We start from the raw sequence: 21,750 nt of genomic DNA on the forward strand, positions 1-21,750 counted from the left end.
AGGTCCTGTCCTCATCAACATGGGGACAGGGTGCTCTGGGGTGGGGGGGCCCGCAGTGCGCCCCCCTGCCCCAGAGCACCCAACCCCCCCATGTTGAGGGCATGCGGCCTGGTACGGCTCAGGAGGGGGGGCGCTCGCTCGTCCCCACTCCCATTCCTGGCCGGCCGGGTAGCGTGCTTTGGATACGGGTCTGGTATGGATCGTAGGGGGACCCCCTACGTCGATTTTTCGGCGTAGGGGGGGTCTCCTTACAACCCATACCAGACCTAAGGGCCTGGTATGCTCCTGGGGGGGGAACCCATGCCGGTTTTTTATTTGAAAATTGGCATGGAGTTCTCCCTCAGGAATGCATGCCAAATGCCGTCGCTTGAATGGGCTTTTACATGGTGTGACTAACTTTACACTTTGTAACACCAGCCCTAGTTTTACACTTGCAAACTAAAACTTACGGCGAAAAAACGAATCGAATTGGATCGCTCTAAGTGCTAATTTGCATACTAGAAGCGGCATTTCGACTCGAAATGCCCCCAGCGGCGGATGCGGTACTGCATCCTAAGATTCGGCAGTGTAATTCAATTACACATGCCGGATCTTCTGCCTAACTTTGGAAAACTGCTTCTGTGGATCAGTTCCAAAGTTAGGACAAGGGATACGATGGAGTAACATCAGTTACTCCGTCGTATCTCTTTTGTGGATCTGGCCCCAAATCAGTATCTATGGTTTTCTTCATCCGACATACACTGTCCCAACCAGACAACTGAATACTCACACTGCAATACAACTGTTTAGCTGATATTGTTGCAGGGAACTGAATTCATGAGGCATAGTAAAACAGCATCACTAACTTTTGTCTGCTGACAAACTTAGTTGTACGTAAGAAGAAATTTGTTAAGTGTACAAATGTAAAGAGAGAGTAAGAATAATAAGGAAAAAAACACATGGGAAGTGGCCGACCCTGAACCAAGTACAGTACTAGTGTACTGAAAAGTATTAAGAACACCATTGTATCTGGTGTTTAGGGTATCAGAATGCCTAAACTGAACACTATACTTCTGTCTTATTTGTTTTTGTGATGTGTTCATGTGTGTGTTTGTCTATACAAACATATTGTCATATATTCACATGGCACTTTAAAAATGGTTGCATTACTGTGCATGAATTCTGTTTTTTTTTTATCAAAGGTATGCATGGCTGCATACATATGAAGCCCAAAAGAAAGCACCTGGAGTAAGCCAAGAATGACCTGGCATTTTGGGTAGGGGGATCCCAATCAGTTAAAGGGCTCAGTACAGGAAAGCTCTTGTTGAAGCATTCACTGCACTTTACACTGTTTTACTTAAAAATAACTATTGCTGCTGTCCCTAATCACTTCAATGGCTCCCTAAAGGTGTGTTTTCACTGAGTTGAGAGTTGAAATGCTCACCATATGCACTGGTTATGGTTACAGCAAGTTATTGTATGTACATAGCCTAAATTACACCACATACAATGAAAATCTTTTACAAAATGCATGAAATATAAAAATAGAAAATCCATAATTTTTGTAATGCCCATACATTGATCATAGGACATTATTATATGATAAACAATATAATTTTCATGAAAAAATTGAGAAGAACCAGTCACATTTAATTTCACTAATTTCAGCCTTTACTGTATGCTTTGGCATCACCTATTTACACAAGATATTTTGAGCAAACGAAACTGGTTGCTCATCATCCATACTTAAAAAATAGTTAATATAACATTACATTTTTTGGTATGGTCTTAAGATGCCATATAATACAGCAAGGGCTGACGTAAAACAACTTTTTTTAGAATGTTGCTGGTTAATTATTTACTAATATATAAATATGATAAATTAAACTAGAAAAATTACATTTGATATGCAATATTTAGTTTTACTCCCATACTTGTCTCTCTGTAGGGCTCTAAACGACAGCATGAAGGAAAGGAAAGAAAAAAAAAACAATAAGTAAAGCTTACTACAACATCTGAAACATGTAAAACACGTGAGCACGTAGATGAAAATCATATTCTGAACTAGATTTTGTCATCTTTTTGCATTTTTTTTTTATATTTATGCAAATGCATATTCAGTGATTTGCCTTTTATGCATGTAAAGTAACCCACTTCATGTATACATTTTGGCTGTAACTTTCTCCTAAAAGCAAACAAAACTATATGTTGCCAATTAATTGTACATAAATTGCTGTGTATGGTGGACTGTGAAAATCTTTAACAACTGTAACTAAAAAATGTATTATTATTATATGTGGTAGTACTAATAGTAACATTACAACAAATTAAAAGCAGATATAATTTCTGGCTTAATAATTTAAGTAATCACTCAGTAAAAACATTGTTTATGGTTAACATGTAAACAAACAAATTCAATACCAAGAGGATATAACAATGGACAATTGAAACAAAACCGTATTTTTAACCAAAATTTTTCCCTCTTCATTTAAGGTATGGCATGCAAGCTAAAAAAAAAGATAAAACGTGAAAATGAGCATGACTATAAACATGTATTTGAAAGAACAACAAAAAAGGAAGAGAAAGCAGAAAAGTTGAAAAGAGCATGAAGGAGGAAGAGAAATAAAGCAGGGATGTATCATTACAATGCAAAATATTCATTAAGTAGAAGATTTAAAGTAGAATAATCTAGCCAATATATGGAGGTTTAGTGATGAGGTCAAAATAAGGTAAAACAAATGAAAAAAGGAAAATGAAAAAGGTAAAGCATAAAAGTATAACACAAAAAAGAGGAGGGAAAAGAGTAAAATGGCAATCAAAACATTACAAGCATGATGATAAGTAATCTATGTTGCAAACTACACTAAAAACGACACAAAAAAGAACACATTAATTTACTAACCAATTTATATTTTTATTTACAAATAGTAAATCAGTTTTTTTAGTAGTTTTGGTATTAACCCCCCAGTAATTAATATATTGCCGCTTACCAATTCTTAGATGTGATGACTACATTTGTTCCCTTATTTAGGCTTTTGCCCCATTTTTTCTCCCTCTCTAGCTAAACTGGCAGTTGAAGTGTTGAGACAAAATAACACTGATGGGATGGTTGTTGTGGTCAGATTTTATTGATTTCTGTGAAACCTTAAATCCAGCTGTTGCTGTAACTGCCTAAAACGTGTTAACTGGAGTTTGTCAAGTCCATCTAAATCTACTAATGCAGAGATATGCAATTAGCGGACCTCCAGCTGTTGCAGAACTACAAGTCCCGTGAGGCATAGCAAGACTCTGACAGCCACAGGTATGAAACCCAAAGGCAGAGGCATGATGGGAGTTGTAGTTTTGCAACAACTGGAGGTTCGCTAATTATATATCCCTGTACTAGTTCATCAAACACTACCCTCTCCCCAGATTGACAAAACTGTGTTCCAAAGTTGTACTCTTTAACCCTTTAGTGGAGTCGAGACACCCTAAGACAGAAGGTATGTTACTGGCGGGATCACTGGTTAAAAATACAGTAAAAAAGCAAATAAAAAAAATATATATCAATGCAGCCACTATATGTTTGTTTGGGGGTTAACATTGCTTTAAGTATTAACCAGTTCCTTACTGAGCCATACTAAAATGATGTTGGCAGGAACTTCTCTCATATGATGTCCTGGGCTTCCCGGCAGTCTAGGGGGCGCGCGCGTCCGCCGCATTACTTAGGACCTGGTGCGAGTGCCCGGCGGTCGCGATGTCCGCCAGGAACCCGCGATTGCCCGTGATCACAGCAGGACCATAGATCTGTGTGTGTAAACACACAGATCCACGTCCTGTCAGAGGAGAGGAGACCGATGTGTGTTCCCAGTACAGAGGAACACAGATTGGTCTCCTCCCCCTACAGTTAGAATCACTCCCTAGGGAACATATTTAAGCCCTTGATTGTCCCCTAGTGTTAACCCCTTCCCTGTCAGTCACATTTACACAGTAATCAGTGCAGTTTTATAGCACTAATCACTGTATAAATGTGAATGGTCCCAAATATGTGTCAAAAGTGTCTGATATGTCCACCGCAATGTCACGGTCACAATAAAAATTGCAGAGTGCCGCCATTACTAGTAAAAAAAATTAATAAAATAAAAATGCCATAATTCTATCCCCTATTTTGTAGATGCTATAACTTTTGTGCAAACCAATCATAATACACCTATTGCGATTTTTTTACCAAAAATATGTAGAAGAATACATATTGGCCTAAATTGAGATAATTTTTTTTTTTTTAATTAATATTATTTAAATCAAAAAGTAAAAAATATTGTGCTTTTTTCAAAATTGTTGCTCGTTTATAGCGCAAAAAATAAAAACCGCAGAGGTAATCAAATACCACCAAAAGAAAGCTCTATTTGTGGGGGGAAAAAACACATAGATTTAATTTGGGTACAGTGTTGCATAACCTCGCAATTGTCATTCAAAATGCAACAGCGTTGAAAACTAAAAATTGGTCTGGGCAGGAAGGGGGTGAAAATGCCCTGTATGGAAGTGGTTAAATCAGCCTAAGTAAACTGATCCTTTGTGTGTTTTTGCAGTATTTGTTTTTAAGATGCTACTTCCGATTGTTACTTAAAAGGAAACTATTTAATATTGTCACAAATTTCTGTTGAGTTATTATTATTATAACATTTAATTCAGAGTAATGTTCAGTTTGATTAAAATTGTTACTTGTTTTATGTTTTAATTAATGTATTTCATATACAGATTTCTACATGTGATGTGGTAAATTTATGCTGCATCAATGAATTTTATTAGTGAGCCTGCTTAAAGTGTATTTCCACTTTTTCAGTCAAATTTGGGGAAATCCCATCATATGTTTATTATGTGTTCCCATTCACACAGCATGCATTACATTTTTTTTATATATTTCTGTAGATGTTTCCCCAGGGGAAGGTGCCATAACTGACTGCAAGGTTTTTTGAATAACTTCAGAGTGAGTCTGTCCAAAGTCTGTTCTCATTAACATACATTGCAATATGCCTAGCCTCTGAACTTTAAATCCTTTCTTAGAACAGACAGTGTTCACATCTAGTTACAATTGATAATGAAGCTATTCCTGCACAGTACAGACAGAGTTAAAGATGGCTAACACAATTCTCCAGCCCCCTTATAAAAAAAGAGAACTAGTAGTATTTTTTCTTGCTAGAGTTTACAGAAAAGAGCAACTAAAAAAGGCAAGCTGGAATGTTATTAATATTTTTGTTGTTATGCTATGTGAAAAGCCACAAATAAAAAATAGGTGTTTTCCGAATTTGACTGTAAACGAGATAAGCCTAATTATTTAGTTTTTATTCTAAGCCTCAGTTAATACATTTTTTCCATTTGGGCCAGACCTGACCCACAGACATGCACAGAAAACAAGTAATGAAACAGTCATTGTGCAGTGCAATGCAAGGAGCAGAGTCTGCAAATTTAATGAGCAAATATGGCTGGTTAATGAACATATACATTTATAGACTATACACAGAAACAATGTTTTGTTGGTAAATATAATAAAGGGCCAGCGTAACCAATAGATGCTTCAGTAATTAGCGGATCCTGTTGGATTTAGTCAGCCCCTGGTTTCTTGGATATTCCAACTGCCTGTTATAATTTTTTACTCTTTTCCTGTCCACAACAGTTTTGGATGTGCTGACCCCCTTTGCATGTTCTAGCACATCCAGTTGCAACCTGCTTGATAGAAAATAAGTAAAAAATTAACAGTGAGATGTCAGGCGGTTCATTTGAGTGGACTGACCCTTTAAAATTCATTTTAAGATTATTTACATTAAACTGGTCACAGGTCACAGGCTGTGTGTGTACACTTAGCATAAACCAATTAAGGCACAGCACAGCCCAAAGCTGTAAACCCCTTTACTATTTCCACTTCCTGATTGTACACCCCCAAGCATCCCTCAGTGTTGTGCATTTTCCTTAGAAATTAATTGTCAAAGAAAAGGAAAAATCCAGACTTAATTGAACAATTTGCTTTCTAATCCTGTTCTGGTAACTACTGAAAAACTTTAGAATTCCCATCACTTTCTTTTCTGTTGGCAATGGTCATCAGAACAAATACAGAGAGTAGATGACCACCGGAGACACAGACAGCAATACAAACTCTAGAGATGAAGTGCCACACTATTTTATAGGGGTCCAGATATAAGTTAATTCCAAACACCAATTGTTTACAACATTAAATGTGTTTTGGGGCTGTACTCCACCCTCGTTATCAGGGCTTCAAGAAACAATGTATGAAGACTTAAAAAAAACAATAAACAATTAGGATGTTTTAACAGTGAGAAGGTTTGCACTGCATATATAAGTAGCTGGTTCAAGCGCTTTGAATATTTAACAAATTGTCACCAGAAACATTTGCCCACATTGGAAGTTTCCCCTCACAACTTTCATGACAACTCTAAAAATTACTCAAAGTTTATGTCTCCGTAACAATGGTCACCAAGTCAAATAGAGGGGTAATTCCCCTCAGCAGGGAAACCACAATGGTCACCAAGACAAATAGAGGGGTAATTCACCTCAACGGAGAAACCACAATGGTAACCAATACAACTAGAGGGGTAATTCACCGCACCGGAGTAACCACAATGGTAACCAATACAAATAGAGGGGTAATTCTCTCCAGCATGGGAACCATAATAAAATGTTTTTAGAGATTCTAGCACCATTCAATTCTATTCAAAACTGAAAAAAAAACAAAAAAACGAATTGCCATTACATACAGTTTAATAGCACCAACTTGAAGAAAAACTCCCGGCAGGTATAGAACACAAATTATTGCTGCTATTCATTAAAATGTATTTATTTTCGCCAACAAAAAAAAAGCAGTTCTCTGGGCATGTGGGTAAAGAAAATAAACATTTTATAAATACAACACTGATAAGAATGATTCTGTTGGCTTGTAATTAAAATAAATGTTAATTAATTTACTTTGATATTTTAAGTACCTTACTTCATTTTCATTAGTTCTTAAAACACACCTTTTACATTTACGAAAAATAATGTACAGATTAATATATTTTATAATAAATGGACATACGTCTGTTGTATACACCTATTGAGACAACTCACTTGTGCGAGCGCAAAGTTAGTGCTTACTGCATGCGGCAGAACACAACCAAGATGCAGGGTGAGGGACCGCCAGCTGCCAACTTAAAAACTATTTTGTGCCACAAAAATGAATGTTTCAGCCGGTTCGGTTTTTTAAATATTGGAATACAAATTCAGATTATGTATTATCAAGCCCCGCCCACTTTGCACCCAATGTTATTAAAATGTAAAAACAAATATAGCATTCGTTTGCACTGCATCTGTGACGATTTGTGCTGCAAAATGAACGTATGTGCTGGTTTGGTTTCAGAGATATTGCGCATTATAGTTGATGAAGCCTCTCCCACTTTGCACCACATGTTATTACATTTTAAAAACAATTATACAATTTGTTTGTGCTGCATTTGTGCTGATTTGTACAACAAAAACAAACCTTCTGTTTGTTCGGTTTTTGAGATATAGGACATTCAACGTTAGATTATGTAACCTAAAGCCCCGCCCACTTTGCACTGTGTTATTACATTTTAAAAACAAATATAACATATTTATGTTGCATTGGCTCGAAAAACAAACAGATTGGTACAGTGTATTTTTTTTCATATAGCACTCTCATTTTGTATCACTGAGAATGATTATTGGACTCATTTATGCTTTTAGCATGAGCTACCCTGAAAACCTAAAATATAGCTTTGAAGTTTTTCAGAAGATCTTTTTAGAGCTAGATGTGGGGAATCTATCTTCAAAAGTTCATACTCACGCTTGCCGACCAGCCACCGTCATTATACTGCGGGAGGTCGGCTCTCCTGCGCAAACTGCCGTAGGTGCGCATTGTTCTTTGCACAGGAGATAACGGCACGCGCCTGCCACGGGAGTTGCCCACAGGTCCGTCGGCTTAGAGGTTCACCAGCGACCCACGATCATGGCATACAGAGGCAGAACGGGGATGTAAACAAGGCGATTCCTGTTTTGCCAGATGACATGTCAGTGATCTTCTGTTCCCAGTGATCAAAATCAGCAATCTCTGTCATGTCCCTGGTAGCCCATTCCCCCTACAGGTAGAACACGCTTAACCCCTTGATTGCCCCCCAGTGTTAACCCCTTCCCTGCCAGTGTCATTTATACATTGATCAATGGATTTGTATCGCACTGATCAATGTAATAATGTCACTGGTCCCCAAAAAGTGTCATTTGGGGTCAGATTTGTCCGCCGCAATGTTGCAGTCCCGTTAAAAATCGCAAATTGCGCCATTAAAAGTAAAAACAATAAAAAAATGTAAACAGTATTTTTTTTATTTAAAATTGTCAGTCTTTTTTTGTTTATAGAGCAAAAAATACACAGAGGTGATCAAATATCACTAAAAAGAAAGCTCCATTTGTGGAAAAAAAAGGAAAGTTAACTTTGTTTGGGTAGAACATCGCACAACCGCGCAATTGTCAGTGAAAGCGAAGCAGTGCCATATCGCAAAAAATGGCCTGGTCATTAAGAGGTCAAATCCTTCCGGGGCTGAAGTGGTTAAAGTGCAATTTACTTTCCTAAAAGGCTTTAAAAAATGTATTTTATGTTCTTTACAGATATACTGTATATACATGTGTTTTAGTTTGATTTGTTAGCTGAGAAAGAGGCATTTTTTCTTTAAATGTTTACATTTAGATTTGATGCTGCTTTAATAATATTACATTTGTAACACTTTATAAATAATAAATGTTAATTTGTTTTGAAAGCCTGTTTCATGAGACTATTCCTTTTTTTAAATACCCTATTATTGTATTATTGTGTTATTTTTATATAAAAACCTTAAGTTTTACCAACTTAAAAAAACAGAGTAAGTTACAAGTTATTATCACTTAAAACTAAGGGCCAGATTCACAAAAGAGATACGACGGCGTATCTCCTGATACGCCGACGTATCTCTGTGATCTCTTACTCACTAGGGCATCCATTGTACCCTAGTAGATTAACTATGCCAGGTAGGCCTCACATCTTATTTTCTCTACTAGTATCACCTGTATATATATATATTGTTTAGACACTTATGTGTAACACAACTCACAAGGGTAGTCTTAGCCCATTTATCTATAACCTATGGCTATTACGGCCATCACTAGTTATTGCCTTATTATTTAAAATATTCCACATGACAACTGTTGTCATACACTGCCTGAGGGCAATTTTAAACTTATAATTTTATTTATATGTAAGGGTCAGGCCCCACTGAGCACAGGGCATTTTAGCCCACTATTTGTTCACTATTGTTTATTATGACTCACATATGGCTTAGGGTGTATCACCATCTCCACATGGACACCTTGACTGTCATACCACAATGGTTGTCATCCTTTATGTTGTCCACAGTCCAGTTTTATCATGTATTTATCAAGAGTCAACATCACGATCCATATACCTATTAGGAGCTGTTAATATTATTGTTTTATATAGTCCGTTCAATATGACCCTGTTATACTACTGCCTGCGGGGTGTATAGTGTGTTACGCCGTGCTGCGATCTGACAGGTTACCAAGGTATTCCCCTATTTCAGCTAGCCGGCCGTCTGATTGGCTATGCCATCAAGGGATGGGCGTATTCCACGGCACTGATTCGATCTCCGCAGGGAGGGGGTGGAGCCTGCAGCCCGGCGGCACCTACTTATACCTACTAGTGACGAATGTGCGGGCACGCCTTTGAAAACGATCAGCTAATCGAAACATACGTCAGGCGTACGCACGCACATACGTCACTTCCGGGTCAGCGTTCAGGTGGTTGTGGTTGGAACGCACGCCACCCACCGCCGTATACACGCTTATACCCTGCATTCCTGACGCTTTAATCTTTTGTTTTTCGTCTGGATTTGCTTATCGTATTGTGTCATTTTACCATACTGTTACAGCCGCTCCTATTGAGCATTTGTGGCTATTTTTTATTTAATTTTATTTATAATAAATTTTATGGTACTACACCATTGGAGCTCCTCTCTTTGTTTTTACACATATATACTTTTTGGAACTACGGAGCAACTATTTGGTGTGCATATCTTGTCGGACGGGCAATCTCTGGAAGTCTGGAAATCTACTGGAGGGGCAGCTGAGCGTGTGAGCAGAGGATTAACATCTAAGTTTGCGGTACATGCCTGGCACCCCAAACGGGGAGCGCCATCTGGTGAGTGGGGAACCCTGAGGGGAGCACCGGGATCACTTCGTACCTGCAGCCCTAGGACCACTCCCTCTGCTCGCCTCACCATCCTTGGACATCCTGTATATCCAGTATTGCCATTGCCCACTGTTATCTATGATTTTATGGACATGGACTAAGTAGCCCACATATTGCTGTGCACAAGCCCGTCACGGTCTCTAGCACTATAGGTTTTTACCTGTACGTTGTTTACTATATGTGCAGGATATATATGCAGTATTTGTACAGTCAACTTGTATGATCCAGCTTATAGCAATTACATATCTTGGATTAGCAGCTATAGTTATACCAGTTACTAGTACCCACCTTTTTGTGACTTTGAGTGGACCTCCAGCCACTATATAGGTTGTGTGCTGGGCTTCCACCCATTTATATATACACAGGGTGTACTGCTGTATTGTTTTCTTTTTACTTTATTTATTTTGTATGTGCAGGATTCATTGGTTACCTACATTGCAGTAATTCTTGTATACTGTTTAGCACATGCACGTGTAGTATATGTCAGCCCTCAAAATTTCCACTCGCCTGCTAGCATTTGGCGAGTGGATTTAAGCTGGGGGCGAGTGATGACAGGGCTGCATGACCAATGTCCCTTCAATCTGTGCCTACACTTAGAGCCCCGATGCGATTGGCGGCTGAAGAGGAAAGGTGCCAGCTCGGGAAAAGTAGTCTGGTGAGCCGCGCACAGGCAGAGCAGTACACCGGTGCTCTCCTTACAATTCTCATTAAGCCATGGGACCTAACAGTATGACCTCTCTGAGCCTTTCCCCCTCCCCCCGACCAATGTAGCTGGAGAGCAGAGAGCAGGAAGTAATGAGCCAGGTGGAGGATTGCGAAAATTACCACTCCGGGTGTCCCAGGTAGGCAGTGCAGCGCTCACTGAAAGTTGCCCTGACATGAGAGTGGCAGCCTTCCAGTTTGTGCAGTTTTCTTCTCCTTGTGCTCTATGTAGGTGTCCAGCAGTTCAGCCCGAGCACTGTGAGCAGACTGGTCTCAATGTGTGCTGTGCGGTGTCAGTGTGCGCTGTGCTATGGTGTCAACGGCTGTGCAGTTGTGTGGATCTCGGCGCTGGATTGTACTCCCTCCCGCTGTGCTGCAGCTCCTCTCCTCACTGCCTGAACCAGCCTGAATAAAAGGGGGAAGTGGGGACATGCAAGCGTGGAGCCACACACAGGCTCCTGATGATGAGATGAATAGGAGAGGGAGAGGATGGATGGATGGATGGGAGTTGCAGAGGAGACTGCAAGAGAATGGGGAAGAGATCCAGTTCTAGTGCCCTGTCCCTCTGGTCTGTCCCCAGTGCCCTGTCCCATTTTGTTAAAGTTGTTTTTGGTAATATTTAATTGTGTAACTTGATTCTGCATAAAACATTTAACAGTGTCATTCCATGAGATAATCTACGAGGGCGTGTTTAGGGGCGCAATTAGGTGTGGAGCAGTGTATGAATTAGGTGGGGCAACTGGTGGCGAGTAACTCTTGAGGCCTGGCTAGTAGCTCAGGGCTTGAAATTTTGAGCCCTGGTATATGTAGATTGTGTTATATGATTGGTAGATTGATACATAGTACATATAGATCTGGTACATTGTTACTATTTACATCTGCACCACCTTATTTCAATAACATCACTCTGAGTGGGTTCCTAGCTCACTTGCACTGCTGGGACCCTAGCCACTCACAGCCCTATTGGATGCACTTGGGCACTCATACCTGAGTAGGCCCTACGTGCACTAGGCAGCGCCACCACCCCATTTACATTTCTATCTCTTTCACATCCCCGTTATAGGGGCTACACAGGGGGGCAGCAGTCTACACTCCTTATCCCAGCGCAGGTTACCTTCCACTATACAGTATCTCTGTGATCCGCCCGTCGTAACTATGCGGCTGATTCATAGAATCAGTTACGCATAGATAGCCCTAAGATCCAACAGGTGTAATTGACTTACACCGTCGGATCTTAGGATGCAATTCTAGGCCGGCCGCTAGGTGGCGATTCCATTGCGGTCGGCGTAGAATATGTAAATTACTAGTTACGGCGATTCACGAACGTACGCTTTACCCGTCGCTCTAAATTTCCGTCGTTTCCGTCGAGATACGCCACGTAAAACTAAGGCTGCCCTCTAGGTGGTGTAACCCATGTTAAGTATGGCCGTCGTTCCCGCATCGAAATTTAAAAATTCACGTCGTTTGCGTAAGTCGTCCGTGAATGGCGCTGGACGCCAGTTACGTTAACGTCGAAACCAATGACGTCCTTGCGACGTCATTTAGCGCAATGCACGTCGGGTAATTTGACGGACGGAGCATGCGCAGTACGTTCGGCGCGGGAACGCGCCTAATTTAAATGGTGCCCGCCCCATTTGAATTAGGCGGGCTTGCACCGAGCGGATTTACATTACACCGCCGCAAGTTTACAGGTAAGAGCTTTGTGAATCAGGCACTTATGCTGTAAACCTGCAGCGGTGTAACGTAAATGGGATACGTTACGCCGCAGCGTAACGTATTTCTACCTGAATCTGGCCCTAAGTAACTAAGTAATAGGGCAGCACAGTGGTGTAGTGGTTAGCACTTTCGTCTAGCAGCAAAAGGGCCGCTGGTTCGAATTCTGTCCATGACACTCCCTGACTGCCATTTGTATGTTCTACCTTGTGCAGGCTTCCTCCCAAACTCCAAAGACATACTGGTATGGTATTTGGCTCCTGTGTAAATTGAACCTAGTATGTTTATGTATGAATGTGAGTTAGGGATCTTAGATTGAAAGGTCATTGAGGGCAGGGACTGATGTGACAGTGCTTGAGTACTTGAAATAAAGAAGTTAATTAGGACTTGAAATAAACCTATGGTCTATAAACTGGAAAAATTGAGTTGGCTTTATTTGAACCTATGGTCTATAAACTGGAAAAATGTAGTTGGCTTTACTTAAAAATATATTTCCAGACAAGTTAAGGTATGTATTTCCAACTTAAAACACTATGGTCTATAAAATGAAAAAAATGTCGTTGGCTTTACTTAAAACAAATAAGTTGAAAACATGAAAAGTCGAATGAGTCAGACAAAAATAAGTTTAGTTGACAGTACTAGCTGATGCAAATAGTTGCCTCAATATTTTGGAATAGACCCAGCACACAATTTTTTACAATGAATGAATCTTTGTAAAATAACAATTGTACTGTTAATTTTATTCATACTCGCTGTCCAGGTTCCAGTGGCATTTAAAAACGGTTGATGTTCTGGTCACCTACAGTGCTGACATGTGAAGGAATAGAAGAGCAGCTTCTTCTTATTCTCTTCTCAACTATTGGTAGGGAAATGATAAGGGATCCTGACACTGTCTGCTTTAAATTGTACTATGGGAGGTTTAACATCACAGCACATATTTGGACTAATAAAAATTATGGGCTGTGATGTCACTCTGCATGAGTGCTGAAGAGCCCCTGACTGGGTTAATGGGTCCATGGATTAATGGAGGGTACCCCTACTTTGGTGGAACCCTTTCATACCTCTGCTCTATGCTGAAGGACATGCAGGCTGGTATCAACATGTCAGGGAGCTGCTCTTGGTTTTATTTTTACTTTAATTAATTGAAAAAGCACTGTCTATTCAAAGTGCACTTATTCCCCATTTCAATTTAAACAAATGTTATCTAAGTGTGAATGAACGTGAAGTGAATGTGCAGTGTGTGCTAATTGTACACAGAGCAGATACACAAAACGTTCACAAGATTTCAACTAGTTTTTAATCTTAGTAATCCAGTAATCTGTTATCAACAGCCACAAATGCATTTTCAGATCAAAAAGCACCATCTGTGGAAGATGGTCCACATCCTAAAAACCTTTAGACCGGGTTCACACTATTGCAAATTGGATTCAGGATATCCGCATCCAATTCGCAATAGCAGGAGCTTGTGATCGGCTCTCTATGGAGCCGGTTCACATGTCTCCGATGTGGCTTTAGATCAAATTTGCACAGGAGCCCTGTGCATCTTTTGGTCCGTTTCAGGTCCGAAATCAGACCTGAAATAGTGAACGGGCATGAAAATACCCCTGCTGGGAGTGGCATCGGCATTAGGTGTGAACCTAGCCTTAAACTTATTCACCATCCAATTTTTTTTTTTACAGTTGTTGAAAAACTAATATTCAGTACTTGGTGGTCACTAGTTAGTTAAAGCGGGGGTTCACCCTTAGAGGGCACTTTTCCCCCTTAGATTCCTGCTCGTTTTCTCTAGGGGAATCGGCTATTTGTTTTAAAATATGAGCATTACTTACCTGTTTACGAGATGCATCCTCTCCGTCGCTTCCGGGTATGGGCTGCGGGAATGGGCGTTCCTTCTTGATTGACAGTCTTCCGAGAGGCTTCCGACGGTCGCATCCATCGCGTCACGATTTTCCGAAAGAAGCCGAACGTCGGTGCGCAGGCGCAGTATAGAGCCGCACCGACGTTCGGCTTCTTTCGGCTACGAGGGACGCGATGGATGCGACCGTCGGAAGCCTCTCGGAAGACTGTCAATCAAGAAGGAACGCCCGCTCCCGAAGACCCATACCCGGAAGCGACGGAAGAAGATGCAGCTCGAAAACGGGTAAGTACGGATCATATTTTAATACAAATAGCCGATTCCCCTAGACCGAACGAGCAGGAAGCTAAGGGAAAAAAAAAAAAAAAAAAAAAATGGTTGAACTCCCGCTTTAAGTACCATAATGGCTATATGTCTTAGACACCCCACTGGCATGATTTCTTGCAGTAGTTTTTGTCTTCTCAAAACCATTGCCTTACAAGTGCACATTTTCTCTCTGAACATGAATTTTATTATTTATTCTGGGAAATCAATTGGGGAGGTTTATACCAATGGCTAGCTTCTTACTTGATAATTTTGGTGATACTATTTTACCACTGGGGAAAAAAAACATTTTATTTTGTCTGCCAGAATCCATAGGAAACTTAAATATCTTTTTGAAGGGACCTTTACCAAGCAACAGTATGTTCCACGCAATTCCTCTTAACAAACCACATATAGCTGCAGGCATTGTAGTCATGTAACTACCCCTCCAAGCATATATTCCATTCAGGAAGTACAGAATAAAATACATGTATTGTAATGGCCTGATTTATTACAGTATAAAATAATACAATTGACGCAAAATCTATCAATTGCTCATTATAGTAACTATGTATGCAATTTATTATCAATAATGATTTGCTATTGAATGTACACCAGCTAAGCCTTGGTGTGCTTAAAAAATAAATATTTTAGGATACGTTTTTTAGGTCTGTCTACATGCTGTTATCATTTTTATTTGTGAACACTGTATAGAAATAAACCATCATCAAATGTGCAAGGCTATAGTTCAAGGAGGCTGCATAAAACCTTAAGTCTGTTAAAATCACCTGTGAACTGCACACAAGGAGATATTGTCCTGTGCATACACAAACCTTTCTGCTCGTGCGCCAGGAGTTCAAGTACCAGTCAACATAGTCCATACACTAATGCTAAGAAGAGGGGGCCAGATTCACAGAAGAGATACGATGGCGTATATCCTGATACGCCGTCGTATCTCTGTGTTCCGGCCGTCATAACTATGCGACTGATTCATAGAACACATAGATAGCCATAAGATCCGACAGGTGTAATTGACTTACACTGTCGGATCTTAAGGATGCAATTCTATGCCGGCCGCTAGGTGGCGAGGCCATTGCGGTCGGCGTAGAATATGCAAATGACTAGTTACGGCGATCCACGAAGATCCGCGCATTCGTCGCAATCCCGTACGTCGTCGCTAGTCATTTTTACCCGTCGCAAATTTACACCTGCTTTAACATGGCTTATCTTTAGATCAGCCATGTTAAAGTATGGCCATAGTTCCCGCATCGAATTTCGTTTTTTTTTTTTTTTTACGTAAGACGTCTGGGAATACTAAACGCCGTAACGCACGTCGCATTTAAAAAAAAACGTCGGGGCACCGTAATTTCGCGCAATGCACGTCGGGAAATTTCCTAACGGAGCATGCGTAGAACGTTCAGCGCGGGAACGCGCCTAATTTAAATGGTGCCTACCCCATTTGAATTAGGCGGGCTTGCGCCGAGCAGAATTAAGTTACACCGCCGCAAGTTTACAGGTAAGAGCTTTGTGAATCAGGCAATTACGCTGTAAACCTGCGCTGGTTTAACGTAAATGGGATACGTTACGCTGCCGCAGCGTAACATATTTCTTTCTGAATCTGGCCCAGGGATTCCAGTGCTAAGCATAGCTTATAGGATTTTTAGATGCCTTTGAGCTTGATCCATGAACATTTGCTTGGCAAGTTTTCAGCCTTTTTTTCAAAAATGTTTCTCAGAGGTGCAACAGAAGGTATAACAGCAACTAAATGTGGACATTCAAAGCACTCTATGCACTGAACATCAGCTAGACAGGTTAGTGGATTGCAATGATGCATTTGTCTAATAAGTATGTTCTGTACAAACACAGTTTTTTTGTAAATCATCAAGCTTTTGGTATTTATACCTTCTCAGAGGAACAGAATTGCCAAACATCCTAGCCTAGTCACGTCTGTGATATTTTACATATACTTGTCATTCAGCATTCAGATACGTTGTAATGCACTGGCTAATTCTGTATCTTCATACAATACTGTCTTAGGCCTCGTACACATAACCGAGAATCTCGTCGTAAAAGAAACGTCGTTTTCCTCGACGAGGTTCTTGTCAGGCTTGTCGAGAATCTTGCCAAGCTTTCCTTGCATACACACTGTCAAGACAAAATCTTGTCGTTCTCAAAACGCGGTGATGTACAACACGTACGACGGCACTATAATGGGGAAGTTCAATTCCACTGGCGCCACCCTTGGGGCTGCTTTGGCTAATCTCGTGTTACCGCATGTTAGTAAAAGTTTGGTGAGAGACGATTCGCGCTTTTCAGTCTGTTACAGCGTGACGAATGTGCTATCTCCATCACAAACACTACTTTTACCGAAGGTGCGCTCCCGTCTCATACTTTGTTCTGAGCATGTGCGGGTTTCTTAGCATACACACGAACGTGTTTCTCGTCGTAGACCAGCCTGATGAGAAACACGACTAGGAAATTGAGACTCCCGATGAGAAAAAAGAGAGCATGTTCTCTTTTTTTCTCTTCGAGATCCACAACAGTTTTCTCGACGAAAAACATACACGCGATCGTGAAAAGGAAAACGGTCGTGTGTACGAGGCCTTACAGCTGACTTTCATTATTATCTATAGCACTAATAAATTTCTAAGATGCAAACAGGGTTTACCATCTTGAAAGATGTAGTACTTGTTAATTCCTCAACACAATTAAAATGCAAAAGTATTAAAACATTCTACCAAAAAGTGAAAACCATGTATACTTTTGTTGAGCAAAAGAAAAAAATGACAGATAAAAATATGAAAACTGTAAAGAGCAAATAAACATTTAGAAATAATGAAAAAAGTTTGATAAAATGTTTTCATATAAGGGAAGTGTTCTACAGGTAATGCAAACAATATAAATGTAAGGTGCGAAGAATAAAAATAAGGATGACAATTTACAAAACACAGTAAGAAAACAGCAGAACAAAAAGGAGGAAACCCTGTGTATGTGTGAAACTACATTATATTACAAAAACTTAGTGGATGGATATGATACTGCAAATTGTAAAAATTACAATGCTGTAACCTGTATTAGTTGGAAAACTGTTTGCTGAGAATAGTCATACTTGTTATTTTCATAACCACTGATTCACTTAACCACATCCCACCCAACCACCGCATATACGACCAGGTGGGTGCTTCCTCCTTCTGAGTGGATGTTCAGGAATGTCCCTCAGAAGGAGGGGGATCGCCAGCTTGCCTGCACAGTGGTGCTATCACGATGCACGGCGCATCTCTGATGGGCAGGAGGGCTCTGTGATTGGCCCTCCTGATTACATGACGGCTGTGTCCAATCACAGCCGTCATGTGATGTAAATAGAGAGCCGGTTGCTAGGCAATCGGCTCTTCTTTCCTCACACGAAAGTAGTCAGTGAGGAGAGGTGAGCAGATCTATGCAGCTGGCTGGTGATCAGTGGGTATGAGCTGTTTTGTTTACAGCTTTTTTCACACGGATCACCAGCCTAGTGTCCACAAACATGTCCTCACACAATGTCCCCAAAATAGTGTCCCCACACAGTAAAAACACCTCTCCCCCACATATGTAACAGTAAAATCATATGTTCCAATGATCATCTGCACACATATGTCCGTGATCACCTGCGCGCATCTGTACATGATCATCTGCGTACATCTGTTTGTAATCACATAAACCAATTGAACCAATGGGATTTTTTTTTACCAAAGACATGTAGCAGAATACATTTTGGTTTAAATTTGTAACAACATTCGATTTTATCGGATTTCTTTTAAAATAGAAAGAAGAAAATATATGTTTTTTCCAAATTTCCACTTTTTTTCGCTTATCTTGCAAAAAAATTAAAACGGCGTTGTGAATAAATACCACCAAAAGAAAGCTCTATTTGTGTGAACAAAATGATAAAAATTTCATTTGGGTACAGCATAGCATGACTGCGCAATTGTCATTGAAAGTGCGAGACCGCTGAAAGCTGAAAATTGGTCTGGAAAGAAAGGGGACAAAAGTGCCCAGTATTGATGTGGTTAAACTAATGTAGTTTATAAACAAAGCAGGTCAATCCAACATTTGCTTGCCCATCAATTTAAGCATCCCAGAGGGGATATCAAAGCATTAATTGGCCAAAATAAATATGAACTTTCTCCAGTATGTTATGGATTTCAAACTTTTAACTTACTTTTATTTAAGACAGGGGTCTTCAATCTTTCTAAAGAAAGGGCCAGTTTAATGTCCTTCAGGCTTTAGGGGAACCGAACTGTGCCCAGTGGGAGTAAACAATGCCCGATCTTTGGTATTGGAGGGAGAAATAGTTGCTGTCAGTGGGAGGAATAGTGCTCCATTTGTGTTGTTGGTGGAAGGAATTATGGCCCATCGTTGGTGTCAGTGGAAGGAATCGTGCCCCATTGTTGGTGTCGGTGGCAGAAATAGTGCCCCATTGTTGGTGAAAGGTATAGTGTCCCATTGTTAGTGGCAGTGCCAGGAATTATGCTCCATTGTTGAAGTCAGCGGCAGGAATAATGCCTCAAGGGCCAGATGAAGGCAAGCAAAGGGCTGCATCTGGCCCTAGGGCTGCAGCTTGGAGACCACTATAGAAGAGAAACCAATTGATACCAGAGGCAATAAGAAAATCTATGGGCACAAGTAATGGACCAGGAAGCAGACATAGACCATAGATGCAGTTGCAAGCAAGGATCAAACAAAATGGGCCCCTAGAAGTCCAGAAAAATATTCATAAAAGAATCTCACAGCAAAATGAGTAAAGGTGAGTATGCATTGTATTATTTTAGAATAGACACAATGGGCAAAGTACCAGAATCCCAGAAAAGCAATACACAGTAAAAGATCATGAAATAGCTAACTCAAAGAATTACATTTATTTTCCAGAAAGGGATTAGGAGCACACCTTCTTGCATTGTCCATATATACATATATATATATATATATATATATATATATATATATATATATATATATATATATATATATATATATATATATATATATATATATATATATATATATATATATATATATATATATATATATATATATAAAAATATGCCAATATGGTATAAATATATGTTTCTTATTTTTGCCACCCGTAAAAGCGAATGTGAATTAGTAGGTGTCTTGATGCTGATACTGCACAAAATGCCTAAGAAAATGCCTTAGACTGTAAGGGCAGTGACAATGTGAATGTACAATATACTGTACATGTAAAGGGTTGTGTAAATTGTTAGTGCAATACAAATACCTGTAATAAAAAAGGAATGCATTTAATAGTAAACTAAAGCAGCTGAACCATAGCAAGGCCACAGAAACAGACAATTTTATATGTGTTTTGCTCATGTCACAGATGTTAGTACAGGTTTTAAAATCTGATCATTTACAAGGAATGCAGCGTGTAACTAGCAAGCATGGTATACGCCTATCAATCTGAATGATCTTACATAGTTATATAGTTGATAAGGTAGAATAAAGACACTGGTCCATCCGGTTCAACCTGAGAATGTGTGTGTCTACTCTTTAGTAGTTTCATTTTCCGAACTTAACCACACTCTCCGCTGACACCACCAACTGTGGAAGGGAGTTCAACATCCTCACCACCCTAATACCCTGTACACACAATCGGTCAATCCGATGAGAACGGTCTGATGGATTTTTCCATCAGTTAACCGATGAAGCTGACTGTCAGTTCGAGACTTTCAAGTCTCTTCTTCAGGCTTTGTCAAGCCTGAAGAAGAGACTTGAAAGTCTCGAACGCGCGCACCTCCCGCGCCCGGACGTGACGTCGAATGCAGCACACAGTGGAGAACTGATCCCTTCTCGTTGGTTCCGAGGGCGCTTTGATCCCTGCCACCGCTGCTGTACAAGCAAGGACAGCTCTACACACCTGCATGAGGACACCTCGTCGTCTCCGGGTACCCCGCGGATGATACCTTGTACCTTGAACTTTGTCATGCCCTCACTTACATCAGTATTGTGAGTAGGTCTTTTATATGCTTTCACAAATTTGCTACTATTAAACTCACCCGCTACGCTTAGAAGGCGCTGCATTGTGTTTCTTCTTGTCCTTCTACAGATTGCTTCATCTGCTAGCTGGCTGCCACCTAAGCAAGGTATTATTTATCCATATAGTGCTGTGGACATTTTCTGAATTGGACTATTGTATCTCCATAAGAGCACTTTATCTCTGGACACCAATTATTATTTATAATTTTTTTATTATTTTATTCCCTCCCCCGTTCCCCTCCATATTTCACTTCCACCTTACATATCCCGTGTATTGTTCTTCCAGACATTTATAGGGAGTGCGCTCGATTATTGTGTGTTTTTTATACTGTGACCGTAGGTCTCTTAAAAGTAAAACATTGCATATTTTCAGTAAGCACAATTTTATAATTGTAAAGTTTACCTCAAAGTAATTTTAATTTTAAGGCCTTGTTTACAAAATGTACACCCGTGTGAGGCCGTGTTTTGCCTGCATGGGATGCACAGGTGTTCCATGCGTCCACATGCGGAAGTCCTATTCATGTCAATAGGGACACAGTAGCTGCACAAACAGATCTGCTGTTAAAATAATTTAAAGTCTATGTGGGTGCGTGTCCCTGATTGCACACTGTCTGCATTCAGGGACATGCACCCACATGGATTTCAAAAAGCAGTGCAGCTGCTCCAAAACAATTGACAGGAATGGGATTACCTGCATATGTATGCACAGAACACCTGTGCAACCCATGCAGACAGAACACGGCCCTCAAATGGGCGTACGTGTAAGTATGCCTGTGTAAATGAGGCCCTCCCTTGCTTGCTGTGTTATATAGTAATATGACTATTATATTAAAAACACATATATTTGTAAATTTTCTCTCTCACTTTGATAATAATTAATTAATTAATT

General features: G+C 40.1%; 1 protein-coding gene across 18 annotated transcripts in view; it reads right to left on the reverse strand.

The window, feature by feature from the left end:
- Positions 1–21,750, reverse strand: part of ADGRL3 (adhesion G protein-coupled receptor L3) — a 1,059,382-nt gene that overhangs the window by 96,209 nt on the left and 941,423 nt on the right. For 6 of the 18 annotated variants that reach the window (XM_040322562.1, XM_040322558.1, XM_040322551.1 and 3 more), the window contains one exon: positions 1,880–1,931. The exons of 8 other annotated variants lie outside the window; for them this stretch is intronic. In XM_040322562.1, the coding sequence (XP_040178496.1) occupies positions 1,880–1,931 (52 nt within the window). The remainder of the gene's footprint in view (positions 1–1,879; positions 1,932–21,750) is intronic. 4 more of the 18 variants (XM_040322545.1, XM_040322547.1, XM_040322544.1 and 1 more) reach the window with 1 other exon arrangement.

Source organism: Rana temporaria, chromosome 1 (genome assembly GCF_905171775.1).
Source record: "Rana temporaria chromosome 1, aRanTem1.1, whole genome shotgun sequence".
Taxonomy (NCBI): domain Eukaryota; kingdom Metazoa; phylum Chordata; class Amphibia; order Anura; family Ranidae; genus Rana; species Rana temporaria.